This window comes from Podarcis liolepis (genome assembly GCF_965112155.1).
Source record: "Podarcis liolepis genome assembly, chromosome: 17".
Lineage (NCBI taxonomy): Eukaryota > Metazoa > Chordata > Lepidosauria > Squamata > Lacertidae > Podarcis > Podarcis liolepis.
Genome location: NC_139571.1, coordinates 22519543 through 22537661, shown reverse-complemented (window position 1 = coordinate 22537661; position 18119 = coordinate 22519543). Strand labels below are relative to the sequence as shown.

At 41.5% G+C, this 18119-nt stretch overlaps 1 protein-coding gene across 6 annotated transcripts in view; it reads right to left on the bottom strand.

The window, feature by feature from the left end:
• Positions 1 to 6240: 6240 nt before the first annotated feature.
• The window catches only part of KDM4C (lysine demethylase 4C), a gene marked incomplete at its 5' end in the record, with an annotated part of 188174 nt that continues 176295 nt past the window's right edge, over positions 6241 to 18119 (bottom strand). For all 6 annotated transcript variants that reach the window (XM_083482243.1, XM_083482240.1, XM_083482244.1 and 3 more), the window contains 3 exons: positions 6241 to 7352; positions 11581 to 11673; positions 16113 to 16232. In XM_083482243.1, the coding sequence (XP_083338369.1) occupies positions 7176 to 7352; positions 11581 to 11673; positions 16113 to 16232 (390 nt within the window). In that variant the 3' untranslated portion in view covers positions 6241 to 7175. The remainder of the gene's footprint in view (positions 7353 to 11580; positions 11674 to 16112; positions 16233 to 18119) is intronic.

Here is an 18119-nt window from a genome sequence, read left to right as displayed (position 1 = left end):
GTACAGCATAAACAACACTCTAAAATCATTCATTATAAAATTAATTAATTCAAGCCACTGGCAACCATTGGGCCAGAGCTCCACGAAGATTGCCGAGGGAGGGAGTCAGGCTGTGCCCTGGCCAAAGGCCTGGTGGAACAGCTCTGTCTTGCAGGCCCTGCAGAAAGATGTCAAGTCCCGCAGGGCCCTGGTCTCTTGTGACAGAGTGTTCCACCAGATCGGAGCCACAGCCGAAAAAGCCCTGGCTCTAGTTGAGGCCAGCCTAACTTCTCTGTGGCCTGGGACCTTCAAGATGTTTTTATTTGAAGACCGTAAGTTTTTTCTGTGGGGCATACCAGGAGAGGCGGTCCCATAGGTACGAGGGTCCTAGGCCTGTATCTTTCACTATCTCCCTCGCATTTTGCTTGCCTTCTCTATCCCGCTATTTGTAAGGCCTCGTTGGAGAGCCACTTTGCTTTCTTGCATTTCCTTTTCATTGGGATGGTTTTAGTTGCTGCCTCCTGTATAATGTTATGAGCCTTCATCCATAGTTCTTCAGGCACTCTGTCCACCAAATCTAAATCCTTAAACCTGTTCCTCACTTCCGCTGTATGGAATTTGATTTAGATTGTATCTTACCGGCCCAGTGGTTTTTTGGTCTAAGCTTGAATTTTGCTATAAGAAGCTGATGATCTGAGCCACAGTCAGCTCCAGGTCTTTTTTTTTTTTTTTTTTTTGCTGACTGTATAGAGCTTCTCCATCTTTGGCTGCAGAGAATATAATCAATCTGATTTCGATGCTGCCCATTTGGTGATGTCCATGTGTAGAGTCGTCTCTTGTGTTGTTGGAAAAGCGTGTTTGTGATGACCAGCTTGTTCTCTTTACAGAACTCTATTAGCCTTTGCCCTGCTTCATTTTGATCTCCAAGGCCAAACTTGCCAGTTGTTCCTTTTATCTCTTGATTCCCTACTTTAGCATTCCAATCCCCTATAATGAGAAGAACATCCTTCTTTGGTGTCATTTCTATAAGGTGTTGTAAGTCTTCATAGAATTGGTCAATTTCATTTTCTTCAGCACCAGTAGTTGGTGCATAAACTTGGATTACTGTGACGTTAAAAGGTCTGCCTTGGATTCGTATCGAGATCATTCTATCATTTTTGAGATTGCATCCCAGTACAGCTTTCGCCACTCTTTTGTTAACTATGAGGGCCACTCCATTTCTTTTACGGGATTCTTGCCCACAGTAGTAGATATGATGGTCATCCGAACTGAATTCGCCCATTCCCGTCCATTTTAGTTCACTGATGCCCAGGATGTCAATATTTATTCTTGCCATCTCATTTTTGACCACATCCAACTTACCAAGGTTCATGGTTCTTACATTCCAGGTTCCTATGCAATATTTTTCTTTACAGCATTGGACTTTCCTTTCGCTTCCAGGCATATCCGCAACTGAGCGTTCTTTTGGCTTTGGCCCAGCCGCTCCATCAGCTCTGAATCTACTTGTACTTGTCCTCCACTCTTCCTCAGTAGCATGTTGGACGCCTTCAGACCTGAGGGGCCCATCTTCCAGCGTCATAACTTTTATATGCCTGTTGCCTTTGTCCATGGAGTTTTCTTGGCAGGGATACTGGAGTGGCTTGCCGGTTCCTGCTCCAGGTGGATCACATTTGGTCAAAACTCTCTACTATGACCTGTCCATCTTGGGTGGCCCTGCACGGCATAGCTCATAGCTTCTCTGAGTTATTCAAGCCCCTTCGCCACGGCAAGGCAGTGATCCATGAAGGGGTCTATTCATCCATAAGAGATGAATAGGGACACTGAATATACCATCTTCATTTATTGCTGGCTACATCTCTGGCTTTATGAGAGCAAATCGTAGTCCTCAAATAGCAATGTCAATGTCACCTACTCCATCGTAAGAACCACAAATAAGTCAGTTCCTGGTTCTTTTCTTTACATACATACATACATACGCTACGTTTTTGGAAGAAAAGACCCCAGCCTGCACATTCAGAAAGGGGACGGCAGCCATCTAGTTAAAAAGGCATTTTAATCCACGGTGGAGCAAATTTTTGATCAAAACTGTAACTTTCAATGGGTGGTGGATTAATCAACTACCAGCAGGACCCTAGTCATGTCTACTTAGAAGTACACCCCCATTGTTTTCAATGAGGCTTACTCCCTGGAAAGTGTTATGTGCTTACAACCTAATTCATCACTGGAAGCCAAATCCTATACATATCTATTTAGAAGTGAAGTTCAGTGGTGCTTACTCCTAGGTAATTGGGTATAGGATTGAAGCCTTAATCATTGAGGGCAAATTTTAAATCTGTAAGGATGTGAATTACAGGTACCTGGAACTATCTTGGTTCTAGTGTTTGTAACAGTAAATGTCTCAAAGTTAGAGTTTGAATGATAGAAGGTAGGGGATTCCCCCCCCCTAATAAATGCTAGTGTTTGTACATTACATGCTTAAATTAAGCCACACCCTCTTCAATATATCAAAAAGGTACAAGACTGAATTTGTTTGCTTTTTGTAATGCGGAGAATTATTTAATACATGCATTGAAGGGCAGACAATCAACTAAAATGTCTAATCAATGGAGAGCCCTAGATATCGCTAATTTAAAAGTAGTCTGGATCTTGATCATAAGTGACAATCAGTAATCAGGTCTGCATTTACTTTCCCCCACCGCCACCACTTTGTAGTGGAGCATCAGCCTAGAAACCAGACAGACTACTTCATTTTCCAATTTAAATAAAATAAAATAAAATAAATAAGAATGCCTGTGTAGATGACATATGATCAATCACAGAAGAAACCCATGGGCTTTTGGGTTTCTAATCTTCTCCTGGGGGCTACTAGGCCCATTCCCTTAACATTCATGAAGAAGTTAATAGCTCATTTAGCTAATAATTACCCTTCTGTAGTTCCTCTCAATTGCTTTCTGCGGAGATTTTTTTTAAAAAAACTTTAATAATAGCCATCAATTCCTTTCTACAGGAGGCGATCCATTCTTTTCACCATTTCAACAACAAAAACCACCTATTTGGAGAGAGAAAATTGACTCCCCAATGGTTTACATCTATTTTCCAGAGAATGTTGATTGGTAAAGCATTTTCCAGACACGTCACAGAACCTATCTGCTTAGTATTAGTTCACGTGCCCTGGGTGTACATTGCCTTCAGTTAGAAGCCAGTTATTCAATTACATCAGTTGTAAAAATAACAGCCAAAAAGCCAGCTCTCTTGATTCATAATCTTCACAGTGTATGCCTGCACTTTCATTTTGGTGATTTCCAAAGTGGAAGGAAGTGGGGATGTCTCTGTGGCACCTTGTAAGCTAGCGATAATGTAAAGTGAGATGACCGATAGTATTATCATTTCCCCTATTCTCCAGAGAGTAATGATGCTATTGGACAGTGTATTGAAGATGGAGGACCGCCTGGGTTCTGGTTTGTTAATGGATCAGAAGATCATTAAGATGTAGGTAACTGTAGTTGTTGTGGAAGCAGATGTGGGCCACCAAAGCAACCTTTATCATTGTGAATACTCTTGGAGATGTGGCCAAGTCAATCTGAATTGATGATATTGACCAATGGCTGGTACTTCCTGAAGGTCTATAGACATCATGAAGTAACTGAGATGGAGAGAATGCCTGATGGAGGTGAGAGACTCCATGCCGCAAATTGAGAAGCATCCAGCTGTAAATGATGCTGCTCAGGAGATCTTAAGCAGGCGAGAGTGTGCAGGATCCTGCTCTGGATTTGTAAGGAGATCCTACATGAGAAGAGAGGGCTGCTGCTTTTTGGACACACTTGAGAGCAAAATATAGGTGCCTATCAGTGGTATATTTTAACTGTGCATCTCCATCCTTTGGTAACAAATATTTTGATGGAAGAGAATAAACTGGTTTGTCCACTGTTGAGATCTTAAGGTGGTTCACAAATTCTGTATCCAGCATGTTAATATTTATTAGAAAGAGCCCTGCATTCTACTTTGGTCACTTTCTTGATAACTGCAGGGGTGGGTACAATTTTGGGAGATGACAGGGCATAGGCCACAGGAAGAGGTTGTGTGGTGCCTGCAGGTTGTTCTGTTGATTTGGGAGCCAATCCCAGAGTGGCATGGGCATGGCATGGCATAGCAAAGGCATCCTGTCCGATGGGGGTTCTTCAGTTACTGATCCTTCACTCCATTTATTATCATCTGATTCTGTCAAAGGAAATGAAACCCCAAAAACTGGGAGGTTTTGAGAGTGAATGGAACCATCCCCATGTAGACGGGTGGGAAAAAGGATTAGGTGAGGATGGAGCTGGAGGTTCTCTAGATGATGTGTGATACAAGCTGCAATTCTGACATTGTTGAGGATTAGCAGCTCAAGTTGCAGAGGCTGGTGCAGATTTTGGCTGCAAAGGCTGCTGCTGCTCTGGAAGGATAATACCCATTTCCTTTGATAATGCTTCCTTAATTTGCCTTAAAACATCCTCAGATAATTGGAAGGATTGTGGTGGGGAGAGGGAGATCCCTGGACCTGAGGTAGAGGATGAATTCATGATCCTCAAAAGCCAGGAATTTGTCTTTCTCAGAGGATGGCAGGGAATGAAAGCCCTGTGCTACGGCCAGCGCTGGGCTAGCTTCTTCTGGGGCATTGGGCTGGGCAGGCAGTAGCCAGGAAATAGCAGGGAGAACAATGTAGCTGGTCTTCCCTTGTCTCTAGATTGATGGACCCACTTATCCTACCTAAAGTGCGGCTTCACTGCACTGGCAAGTAGGTCCCTGGAGATGTCCCTGGGCTCGTTGTGGGGCCATCTCACCCTATAAAGATGAACAGAGAATATGAGGGAATTAAGGGTTGCCACACACAACGGTTGTGAGGAAGTGGTGGACCCCAAGGCCTGGTCTGCTCATGAGCCTTGGGCCTATCTGGACCTTGGAAGAATCTCATCTATTGTGGATTGGAGTAGGGGGAAGCCCTGTATGGAACCCCCATGACCAAGAAATGGCGCCTGTAGCCACTGCTGTAAAATAAATCATCATCATCATTATCATCACCATCATCATGCTCCAGTTCCTGGGCAGGGGGTGATGGTTAAAGGAAATGTGACTGCTTTGTAGAGGCAGGAGCAAAACAGTAAAAGTAAAAGCAACTCCTGCTTTCATACACTAGAAACACAAGTAAGCCCAATGCAGTGATGCTAACATTCCTACTACAGTGGTACCTCGGGTTAAGTACTTAATTCGTTCCAGAGGTCCGTTCTTAACCTGAAACTGTTCTTAACCTGAAGTACCACTTTAGCTAATGGGGCCTCCTGCTGCCGCCGCACCGCCGGAGCACAATTTCTGTTCTTATCCTGAAGCACCATTTCTGGGTTAGCGGAGTTTGTAACCTGAAGCGTATGTAACCCGAGGTACTACTGTACTGTTCATTCTAACCCACCTCACAGGGTTGTTTCATGAAAGAAAAATATGAAGGGCAGGATATAAATTTAATCAATCGAATAACTTAATATTTATACAGTAATAAAGTAAATAAAGTAACTTAACATTTAAGATTCCTTGAGGACTCTGCTGGTTTTGTTGCAGCTGAGCATTACTGCTCATCTGGAATTCATACAATACTGAATTCGGAGAGTTTTATCCCTGTTGCAGCTGGCTGGAAATCTGTTGCTGGACTGACACCCATGGAAAAGATAATGTTCTGCAAAAGCTAAAGCTCGTTTAGGCTTTTTGCAATCCCAAAGCATATCTTGCAACAAGACTGCGAAAACACACAAGCACATTCTGCTGTCTCTTGTGCAACCTGACAAGATTAATGCCGTAAGGCAAAGGAAAAACGAAAGGAAGGTCGTGCTTCGGTTATTAGTAATGACTATGTGTGAACTAAAGTCTGATCTAAATGCTATGCTGGGTGTGCTAAAAATTAAAAGTCTTACTGGTGTGGAGTTCCGCACAGCCAAATCATGTTTAAACTGGCTCACTAGATGACTATGTGGCAGAGTTATGCACTGCACTGATGTGCTAATTGTACGCACAGATGTGTACAACTGGTTTCTTATCTTATAAATAAAAAAAACCATTTATAGAAGGCACCAGCCACTTGCAATCCTCACTAGTAAGGTGTTTTTTTAAGTGTCATGTTTAAACTAGGCCTCATTTTGAACAAAGATGTATACTGACCAAGGCGTGTGTGTGTGTGTGTGTGTGTGTGTGATCCCTACAGATTACATTGCCGCAACCCAACATTAGTAGACAAAGGGACATCATATTTTTTTATTTCCAACACTATTACATTTGCAGACTATTATTTAAAAAGGGAAGACCATATTATATTACTATATTACATTAGTTCAAACCTAGCCTGCCAAGCGAAGATATGTAAACTCTAATTTTACAAACACAATAAAAGACATTTCATTGTACAAATTGCTGTCGTCCCCACAGAGTATCGTGGAAAAAAACCCTTTAAAAATAGATGCCAAAAATCTCTCTCTTTAAATATACACCCACAATTCATTTCCTGAAGGTCTCCCTCTTTAGAAGCACCTTTCTCTTCTCTAGTAATACCTCCCCACCATCACATTTAAACAACTGAGTCCTGGCCAGAGAGCACTGAAAGCACAGGAGGCATAAACAGTGTGGGAAGCGCTGTACAAAATTATGACAGTACAGCAGTATTTGTAGATCTCAGTGCTGTTTATACTTTTTTTTTTTTTTAGAAAAGCTTTGAATATATATATATATGGTTGAACTCCCTTTTCCTTTTGTGGACAATGTAGATTGCAAATCTTGAACTTTGGAGGCTGAAGAAAGTTCCTCACCTAGATTGGTACATAACTTCTCTTGTAACTGTCAGTGCAAGGCAAGACTAAAAGTTCTCCAATCGGTGGTACTCAGGGTTCTTAGGCATGTTCTTGGACAGGGGCAATGTGACATGGATCGATCCTTGATGTGAATCAGACAGTCCTTGTTTAGCATATTAGCCCACAAATCACAGCCCTTCAGTTAAGAAACACTGTCTGTGCCCGAGATATGTTTAGATCAAACTCTCAATATGTGTTTGAACCACAAGCTACATGTCAGACAAAAAGATGATTACCTGTCCTTTTTAAAAACCCCACATTTAGTAACTGCATCCCCTCCGCACACAAAGGAAAAGAGAGCAGGTGAGCAGAAGTCCATTTCTTCTTCTTTTATAATCTCTTCTGGCACTTCTTCTGGAACGAGGTTTTCAGGAAACTGCGGTATCCAGGGTCATCCACATACTCGTTCTTAAATCTGGAGCTCAATACCCTCTGCCTCTTCTTTTCTCCTTGTATAATATCGGCTCCATAGAATGTGTCTTCAAACCTCATATCAGAAGCTGTAGACTAAAAAGAGACATTCACTATAGGGTATATTTCACACATAAAGAAACACCACATAAATAGTTTTCCTACTCCAGTATATTCTCTTCAAATAAACATAAATATCAACAACCTCTTCAAGAGCATGAAAGTCTTTCTACTTAATGGTCACAGACCATCATCAGTTCAAGTTATATACATTCATAAATCAATGCAGGCACTGAGTGGAGATTAATCTTCAAAGTTAGTCAAGAGAAAGCATGTAAATTTCTAATGTGGATCAGCTTCCTGGTGTGTTTAAAAACCATTGATGGGATGGACCTTCCAAGGGGCTGGATGTTTGAAAACAGATTGAATCATATGGGCTGGTTACCCATAATTTGATAGAGGGCAGAGGGAGAAACACCCATGGTGAGAAAGGTATGAATAAACCAAAATGAATGAGCTCAGATTGTATTGACCTCTGCCAGAGAAGACATTGTTATTCAAATAGTGATTGGCCTTCTCCTTTCATCTGCCTGGCTCTCTTCACTTGTCTTGTTTGCAAGTAAGCCTTTACTCATGTACAGTCGTACCTTGGTTCGCAAACGTAATCCATTCCGGAAGTCTGTTCAACTTCTGAAACGTTCAAAAACCAAGGCATGGCTTCCGATTGGCGCAGGCGCCCCGGAAACAATAGCCAACAGCCACGTCAGACGTTAGGGCTTCCAAAAAACATTCGAAAACTGGAACACTTACTTCCGGGTTTTCGGCATTCGGGAGCCGATTTGTTCGTCAACTAAGCCGTTCGAGAACCAAGGTTCCACTGTATAGGCTTCTTTCATCATGGTCAGTCGAGCTGGTATAATTTTAGGAGGAGGTAACTTTGATGTTGCCATTCTTAAACAATCCTAGCCAATCTACTTCCAAGTGCAGCTGCCATCACGCTGCACGTACTTTATAGTCTTGTGATAGCAGTGATGGTGGAAACGGCCATCTTGCTGGCGTACTCAAGATCCAGGGTTTCAGTCCCTTGCTCTGAGTACAGTCAGGAAACAGATCTCCAGAGTAGCATACTTTGCTAGGCTGAGCTAGAAGAGAGTCTTACTGACTTCTCGTCAAAAGATTTTCATGATGAATGGGGCATTACCAAAGCCAGATGCAAAGAGATTTCTGGATACTAGGGTATTCCCGGATTTCAGGGAACATTATAACAATATCATTAACTCCCCTGGAAAGTTAACATTATTACAGACAGAAGTAAAAATGATCTATAAAACTATCATGATTTCTAATAAATGGCAGAAATCTACTATATCTGCAGTGCTATTCTAAGTTAAATGCAACAATAAAACAGATTTATGGAACATCTAGTTAATTATAAAGCCCATTATGAATACTCTATAAAACAATAAGTAATAATGGGTCATTTTCCTCAACATAATTTTTGCTTTTTTTAACAAATAATCAATCCGCTGTTCTTACCAATTAAGTTATTTATTGTACTATTCAAGAACCATCTTTCCCATATATGCTGCTAGGTACGTGTTGGAGCTACAAACTCTATTTCATGATTCTGAAACTTGTAGACTAGAAATATCTCAAGTTAATGCATGATAGAGACCTTTCTGGTCTGCCAGGGCATCTTCCAAAGTGCCCACAGGTGGACAATATGTTTGAAAAGTCTTAGAGCTCATTGATTGGAAAGAAGCAAGCCACGACCCTGGGCTCAGATGTAACTCTAAGCCAGACCATGGCTTGTTTCCTGGGATCAGCAGTGAAGGAGCGAAGCATGATGTATCAGCATGCTGCATATTCACATTTAAACCAAAACGTAGTTTTAACAATAGTTTAAAGTGACATGACAAGTCAATAAAAAGAAGGCAGCTTGCAGTTTGAATGTAGACAAAGAGAGAGACAGAGATGAGAATTTAGCTGTGATTTTGGGGTGGAAACGTAGAGAGGTTAAAACAGCTATAGTCTGGGAATCTGACTCAGGGGTAAGGAAATTTGCGGCTGCCTGATACAGAGTGCTTTCACTCATTTAACTCCGAGTAGGCTTGCTATGTATAAAACTGAATCAGATAAGTGCTGGAGATGCAATGAGGCTGAGGGTACGTTCTTTCATATGTGGTGGACCTGTAAAGGGGTAAAAGAGTATTGGGAAATAATTAATAATGAATTGAAAAAAATGTTTAAAAGTACTTTTTCTAAAAAACACAACAGGGTCCTTTTTGTTGAGGGATAATTTTGTTGGGGATAATTTAGATGGAAATTCCCAGGTGTCAAAAAAAAGTTTATTTATGTATGCCACTACTGTGGCCCATGTTTTGTTAACCCCAAAATGGAAAACAAGTGAAGTCCCAACTACAGAAGAATGACAACTTAAACTAATGGAATATGCACAGCTTGCAGACCTAACATATAGAATAAGAAAACAAGAAGAACGTACATTTAACGAAGATTGGAAGATTGAAAATGTTGGTAGCATTAAGATAAACTCAACAGTGTAAACAAGTTTTGATGGATGTAATAATGGAATACTGAACAGTTTAGTTTATATAAAATGTGCTGGGATTTATGATATGCAAAATGAGCCATGGAAAGAGAAGAAGGGAAGTCATTGACATTTTAAGGTTGTTTAAATGAATATTCTATATTATAAAACAGAAAATTTAGTAAAAATTATACACAACAGAGTGCTTCCACCCTGTTTATATATTTGCAAATAAAGTGAACATTAGAAAGACACTGTAAATCTCTAGTGCTCTCATAGTCAAAAGAAACTAAACCCTCTACAGCTACACCTGGAACTTCTAAGAAGAAGAAGAGTTTGGATTTGATATCCCACTTTATCACTACCCTAAGGAGTCTCAAAGCAGCTAACATTCTCCTTTCCCTTCCTCTCCCACAACAAACAATCTGTGAGGTGAGTGAGGCTGAGAGACTTCAGAGAAGTGTGATTGGCCCAAGGTCACCCAGCAGCTGCATGTGGAGGAGCGGGGAATCAAACCCGGTTCACCAGATTACGAGTCTACTGCTCTTAACCACTACACCACGCTGGCTCCCAGTGTGGAACGTAAGAATGAAGAAAGGGTGTGATGGATTGGATCAGTGGATTTGGTCCAGCATTCTGTTTTCACAGTGCCCACCCAAGATGCCTCTTGGAAGCCTTCAAGCAGGATCTGAGCACAAGGGCACTTGCCCCTCCTGCAGTTTCCAGGAACTGGTATCCAGAAGCACCACTGCCTCTGACCAGGCAAGTAGGGAGCACACATGAATAATGTGGAAGAGGTAAGCAACAGCAAGGTTGTTTTCCTGGGATGGGTGAGTTCTTCCTGCTTTCACCAGAATGACCAGCTTGTGGCAAGCTGCCACATTGTGATAGGAATTTTGAGGTCTTAGATATATGGTAATGTTCATAACCGCACGTACATAGATCAGCACAGGAAGACCGACCTGAAGCCATTTTGATTCCTAAACTGAGCAAATGTTTTCTCTGCAAGGTCAAAGTGGAAAAGCCTCCCCATTGTCTTTTCCTTCACAAATCCTGTCTTAAGGGTATGTCTGTATTTGAATAGGGTGTGAGCCTGTGACATGGCCCAGGAACTAAGTATTTATCATTACAAAAGACTGGCCAGGCTCCCCAGGCAATCCAATCAAGTAACCTGCCAGACAGGAGATAAACAAGGACAGGAGAAAAACAACATTCAAATTTCTGTTTTAAGACCGCCTTTTTGTGATGTAGGTATGATGTATCTGAGGGGTGGTCTTAGGTTACAGCCCTTCTGTGATATATGTATGATGTTTCTGGGGGTGGTCTTGATCTACAAGGTGGCAATTTCAAAAGGCCTTGTATGCCATTTTTCTGGATCCCTCCTCCTCCTCTCCTGCGAGTGAGGGGAGCACCCTGTTGCAACAGTTCAATAAAGATCAAGCTTACAAGCTGCTTTGCATCTCAATATTCTCTGGTTGGCCTCTGTTATTCTCTCCTACCAATAGGGAACCTATGTAAGGGACTCCATATGGGCTCTTGGATACCCCATAAGGGAAAAGGGCAATTTTTATCTACAACACACATAATAGCATCCAGGGATCTAGAGAAATGCTGTTTGCAGGCTGGATAAGGCTTGATCTGACACGACGCCATTGGGCAATTGTAAAAGAAACGCATAAGCACTGAATCTTTATAAAAGCGGTGAGGATGATACAGAAATTCAATCATCAACTTGTGGCATTTTGCCCCAATTTCAACGTCTTTGTCAGTACTTACAAATCGAGCCCGCACTCTTTTGGGCAGTTCTTCATCCAGAGTGTAGATTTCTTCCCTTTTCGTTGCTATCTGAGAACCATCTTCAAACTCCACCTATTTATATATAAAAAATACGGAAATTCTTCAGATTACAATTATCTGCATTATTTGAGATTCTGTTACTGGTATGAGATAGCACAGGCAACAAAATATTTTAGCTGTTCAATGCTCATCTGCATGAAATTCATACACAGCCACTCCCTCAATAAAATGACTTACTTTACAAGGTCGCCCAAGGACTGACTTCTAACCTTCTTCTTCTTTCTTTAGTTAACAGCTGCTCAGAGCAGCTGCTGCTGCACTTTAAAGCTTCCCCCTGATTTCCTTAAAGAGTTAATAGCTCCTGGTAAGTGTGACTGCTTCTGCTCACATTGGAAAGTGGGGCTACAAATGCCCTTGGGTCATACAATGGGGCTGATGATGTGCCTTGCCTTTAAAAAAAAAAAATCTGGATAATGCCACACTGTGCTTTTTCTACACTACTCTGTACTATTTTTATACACTGCCTGGGTATTTCTTTTTAATGTAGAGTGGTTTACAAATTTGGAGATAAATAAATGCAAGGCAGCCAGTCATCCCTCCCATCACATGACCCAGGGCCCAACGTACCCAAATGGTTAATCTAATTCCCCAAGTGATAAGAATTAATCTTTCTGTTTTCAAGGTTGTGGAAGACTTATGTCAAAAGGAGGAAGGTATGAGTGATACTAAAGGAAATGCCAGTTAGCAGAATTATATTGAATCTGATGGAACTTCTTTTAAAATAGTCTGTTCAGAAGATGAAAAGCTTTATCATGCTTAGGTTTAGATCTAATCCAGTATGAACCCCTTTAGCAGAAAATGAGAAAGGGAATGCAGCAAGGTGTGGGGAATGCTAAACGACTCGGCTGCTGCAGTCTGTTGTGCCTTTCAGAAGATCCAAGTTACTTTTTTTGACACCACTTTTCCAATTCCAAGACATGGATGTCTGGTACTTCTATAGCTTTGTTCTTTGTGCTCTTGACCAAATGTGGTTGTTTATTTTTAAAGTTCAAAGTGCCCATTGAAACAAATACATTATTAATGATAATAATGATAATAATAAATTCAGAGATAAAAAACTGCATATGTACAGTAGGGATCCATACACCTTACTCAAATATGTCTAAAGCCTTCCTGACAGTATTAAAAGATTTTTGTTAGCCCAAACATTTTCAGGGTAGTGATATTAGTTCTATACGTGTGTATATATATAACCACCCACTGCCTGACAGTCAGAGATGAGATGAATTGTAGTCTAACATCAGTGTGTGTGTATAGGCTCCCCATAACTGATAATCTCCTCTAAATCTAGGCATAATATGCCACACAAAAGCAGCCAATGTTGTCCAGATAAAACTACCATACTATGCGGTTTCAGCTCTTCCAGAAGATTCGGCCGTGTGTCTGCTGTACCAGTTAATTAGAAACCAAATTCTATTCTGTGCTGGGAAAATATTTCCAAATTGTAGAGATCTAATGACAAGTAATGGCTCCTTTAAGTTATTCAATAGGGGTTTATGGCAGAGAGTGTCAATAGATCATCTCTAATGAGTCCAAATCTGAACTAGGCTTGAGTTGGCATAATGTAGACCACTCAGTTTGTCAATCACTGTCCATATTAATTTATATCAGCCCCAAGAGACAGACACACATAATAATAAAAACCACTACTGCAATAATATGTCAGTAACATTTGCTACTTAGTTCTCTCTATGTGCTTTTCTTGCATCAGGACATCATAAATTAGCAGTTTAATTGGAATTGCTGGAAAGCATTTGATTAGGTACATGGGTAATTTAGTCATCTTCATAAGCTCACACATGCATATTAAAAAGGGGCACACAAGCAAAATCGTAAGACAATGTTTAAGGCTCAGGTTTCCACTTAAAAAATCTTGGACTTTTTTATTATTACAGATCTTCACAGATTTGCAACACTAAAACAGTGACCATGTTTTGATTTCCCATCACACTTCAGCGTCTGTAAAAAGTGACATGGAAGTGCCGCCTAAACTCAACTAGTTCAGACCGAAGCTCTATGCATGATTAAAATGAGCAGGAAGCAACACTGTGCCGAACAGCTCTTCTCCCTAGTGCCATTGATAGAATGCACACGTCTGAAAGGTTGAGATTTTGTGCAATCACGGTTCTGTACAATCTGGAACCCCAACTGTTCAGGGAAGCCGAGACGTGCAACGGCTCCTTCCTTCAGACCTTTGCATTCTGTGTGCAGACACCAGGGGAAGGGGTAATTTAGTATGGCGCCACTTCCTGCTCATAAAGGTAAAGGTACCCCTGACCGTTAGGTCCAGTCATGGACGACTCTGGGGTTGTGTGCACGTCTCGCTCTATAGGCCAAGGGAGCTGGCGTTTGTCCACAGACAGCTTCCAGGTCATGTGGCCAGCATGACTAAGCCACTTCTGGCGGACCAGAGCAGTGCATGGAAACGCTGTTTACCTTCCCGCCGGAGCGGTACCTATTTATCTACTTGCACTCTGACGTGCTTTCGAACTGCTAGGTGGGCAAGAGCAGGGACCGAACAATGGGAGCTCACCCAATCGTGGGGATTCGAACCGCCAACCTTCTGATCGGCAAGCCCTAGGCTCTGTGGTTTAGACCACAGAGCCACCCACTCGTATGTTGGTGTTAATCACTAAGTAGTGTAATAGATCTGTGGTGCTAAATGTTTAGGTTTAGTACATATTAAGATTTAAACCTGTATGTTATTCTGGGACATGTTATAAGACAGTATCAAAGTGTCTTAGAAAGGGGTTTGTGGTGTTAAATTAGTCTTCATGTATAAAGACTATGTGTTAGACTTTGAGAATGTAATCAAGATCCATGTGCATCGAAATGTGTGTGCCTACTTCTGAACATCAGCAATTAGCACGTGAAGAGTTAATTAACCTATGTAAACGGTCTAAGTGTGTACGTCTTTAATCCTAGTCAATTAACAAGTGTTGATGAAGTCTGGGGAACTCCTTTGTTGATTAGCCATTAGTATTTCAAAGCACCAAAAGAACTGACCATTAGAATGAGGAGGCTCAGTTTTTTCCAGAACAGCAGAATGAGGAGAGATGCCTAGGCTTAGACTCAAGTGCGGCACTGCTGTGAGGAACAAATCCCTCTTGAGGTGATCATGCCGTCTCTCACAAAAGCAGGCCTGGAACACTGGTGGGGTAAAAGCAGCTGACGGCAAGCTTCACACAGAACACATCTGGCAGGGAAAGGGTTGAGCACTTTCATTACTGCTGCCAAAGAAAATGGCATTAGGCCTGAAGGACATAAGTATTTTCTGGCATGGGAACCGTAATGCATGAGGGTGTCCTAAGCAACATAAAGATTTCCCCCACTCTTTCATTTCTCCTTTTCTCATCCTCCATACAGAAATGTCTCCACAACCCTACAAAAATGTTATGGTTTCTTAATTGAAACTGCTTTGTTTTAAAATGCCACCTGTCATATCATCTTTCTGCTTTTTCCAGCACTTCTTTTTTGCCTGATCTTATTGTTAGAAAATAGGACACATGGTCCCAAGAAATGGGCAATTAGGGCTCTCATGTGACCTTGGAAAGGGCACTTAAACCCGACTAACAGGAAATAATTCTACTTCTAATAAGGCACATGTGCTTACCCTGAGTAACTGTTTTTAATGGCCACAGTTGTCAAGAACAATGGTTCATCTTACATCATCTAATTTTATGTATCTTAAAATGACTCTGCACCAACATTTCAAGTTATTTTCATTTCCCATCTGTTGAGGTATTCATACTAGTGCTTCATAGCATTTCTAATACAAGGTATCTGAAGTACACAATTCAGGAGTTCTTGACACAGCCTACTGCAAGGCTGCCAATACCACTGTGAGGAATTCACCCCACCTGCTGCAGTTATGACTCGGCCTGGGGGTCAGCTGTAAGATGCCAGGCACTACAAAAGACGAGGATAGGCGGCTTAAGTTACAAATGTCATGATGCTCTTCTGAGCCTTGATTAATCCACAGCTGTTGAAGGGTATCTTAAGAACATGGCCATTAAACTGGCCCACGGGCCTAGAAGTTTGAAACGAGGTGCTCTTATTGTGAGATGTAACTAAACGATGATCCTGACAAGGTTTCACTGGAGATCTGAGTTCACTTTTACAAACATAGAATTGGGTTGAAACAAGTGATTCAGGCTTATTGACCTTAGACATTTTCTGTATGACTAAGTCATCCCTCCCACCCTCCGACCACTGTAAGCAAGGCTGCCAGTTGTCCAAGCAGAGGTGAAGCTAGGGAACACTCTCATCTGGAGAGACACCTATTGAACCACAGGTACTGGGCCAAAACATCTTGCAGGCTGTCAGTTGGCTATCCCTGTTAAATAAGTTTTCATCTAGCACAACCAACATAATACTGGCCATATAATGAGCACCAGAATCCGACAACCGAATGAAGGTTTTCAATTTACAGATCACTAAATGCAACTTACATTATGCATGTAAGCTACATTGGTTCCTAGATATTTTGCACCATAAAGTTTTCCATCTGGCCATTTCACTTGAACGACTTCTCCCTCTGCAGGTGGGCCCAGCTTCAGGCAATCTCGGCTCTGGATCAAAACAAAACAAAGAGATATCCGGTTATTAAACAGGGAGGTAGAAAGACTACGTATGAGTATGGCTCAGTCACGAAGGGAGTCTTCTTGCTATCCTGTTAGCACACACACAAAACACGCTCCTCCTCTATGAACCAAAGAGTGTTCCAAGCTCCCACTCATAACAACACACAAGAGAAATGTCAATATAACACGTGATTCGAATGGCACAAGCAGATTCTGGTGATGGTATGAAAAATGTATCCCAAAGAAAAGCCTTGCGATATTTACCAACACTCTCCCATCACTGCAGAGAACTTAAAAGGTTAATGTTGTTAAGATAAAATATTTTTCTATTTGCTCACTACCCAGAAGTCTATGTAGAAGAGTTTGAAAAAGAGTTTGGATTTGATATCCTATTTTATCACTACCCAGAGGAGTCTCAAAGCAGCTATCATTCTCCTTTCCCTTCCTCCCCCACAACAAACACTCTGTGAGGTAAGTGGAGCTGAGAGACTTCAGAGAAGTGTGACTGGCCCAAGGTCACCCAGCAGCTGCATGTGGAGGAGCGGAGACGCGAACCTGGTTCACCAGATTACGAGTCTACTGCTCTTAACTACTACACCACACTGGCTCTCAGTGTAGCACTCACTGAGCTCTACAAAGGTGGTGGATGGGGGGAATAATAATAATAATAATAATAATAATAATAATAATAATAATAATAATAATTATTATTATTATTATTATTATTATACCCCACCCATCTGGCTGAGTCTCCCAGATGGGCGGGGTATTCTCTACTCTTATCCTTGCACAATACTCAACTGTCAGAATCCGAAGGCAGAATCCTAGCCTTGTTGGTAAATGAATGCAGCTATTAAATGCAGAAATACAGCATGAGATAAACACTTAGCATAGCAGCTTTCGTGTGTGGAAATCAAAAGCAAATATAAGCCAATACCACCCCCACCCCCCGAAAATTATTTGAGTATTAGAAGGCAATAATAGCACAGATGTTCAGTTTGTTGGCAATTGGTGTAGAATTGAGAATGCCTTTCCCAATTAAAACATTGGAAGACCATGGTCACTAACCCATTGTTTTCCATAACAATGGCACATTTTATTTTGCATTCTTCTATTACAAAGCGAAGACTCACACTTGCAAGAGGGCAATGAAACAGGAGAGGAGCGAAATTATTTACATTTAAGTGCTTCAGGATGATATACAAGTGTTGCCAGAAAATGATCTCAATCTCGATGGGAAAAATGCCACCCCTAGCTTTATTCAAACTGCCGGAGAACAGCTTTTACAGAAAAAAAGCATTTGTTAATGGCTCTTAAAGCTTTTGTAATCAGCGAGCATTCTTTCTCTTTGTGTGTGTTAAGTGTTGTAAACTCAGCTCCCTCTGGTGGTAGATTCAAGCAAGGCTAAAATGAGTGCATGACTTATTTGGGCAATAAGGATCCTAGATGCCAACGACAACATTGCCTTGTATATGGACGCAGCCACAGGTTTCGCAGCCTAATAATCTTGCCTGAACAGCTGTACTTTCCATCCCACTGATACTATTGCATGTGCATGCTGTGAAGCTCCTTATATCAAGATGAAGAAAATCAATTCCCATCTTGATAAGATTAGAACTCTTTTCTGCAGATGATTGCTAAGCTCATTTCTACAAGCTGCTCTGCTACGGTGGGGCTTTGAAATAGATGGGAAGGTTGACATGTTACTTTGCAAGAGAGCTACCTAGGGTTTGTCATTCCAGTGGGGCTGAACTACCAGCATGTTGATTAGCAAGGAAGTGTGTGTGTGTGTGTGTGTGTGTGTGTGTGTGTGTGTACTGAGGACCGGAACCGACACACACACACACTCAGGTAACTACTGCTGTAAATATAACA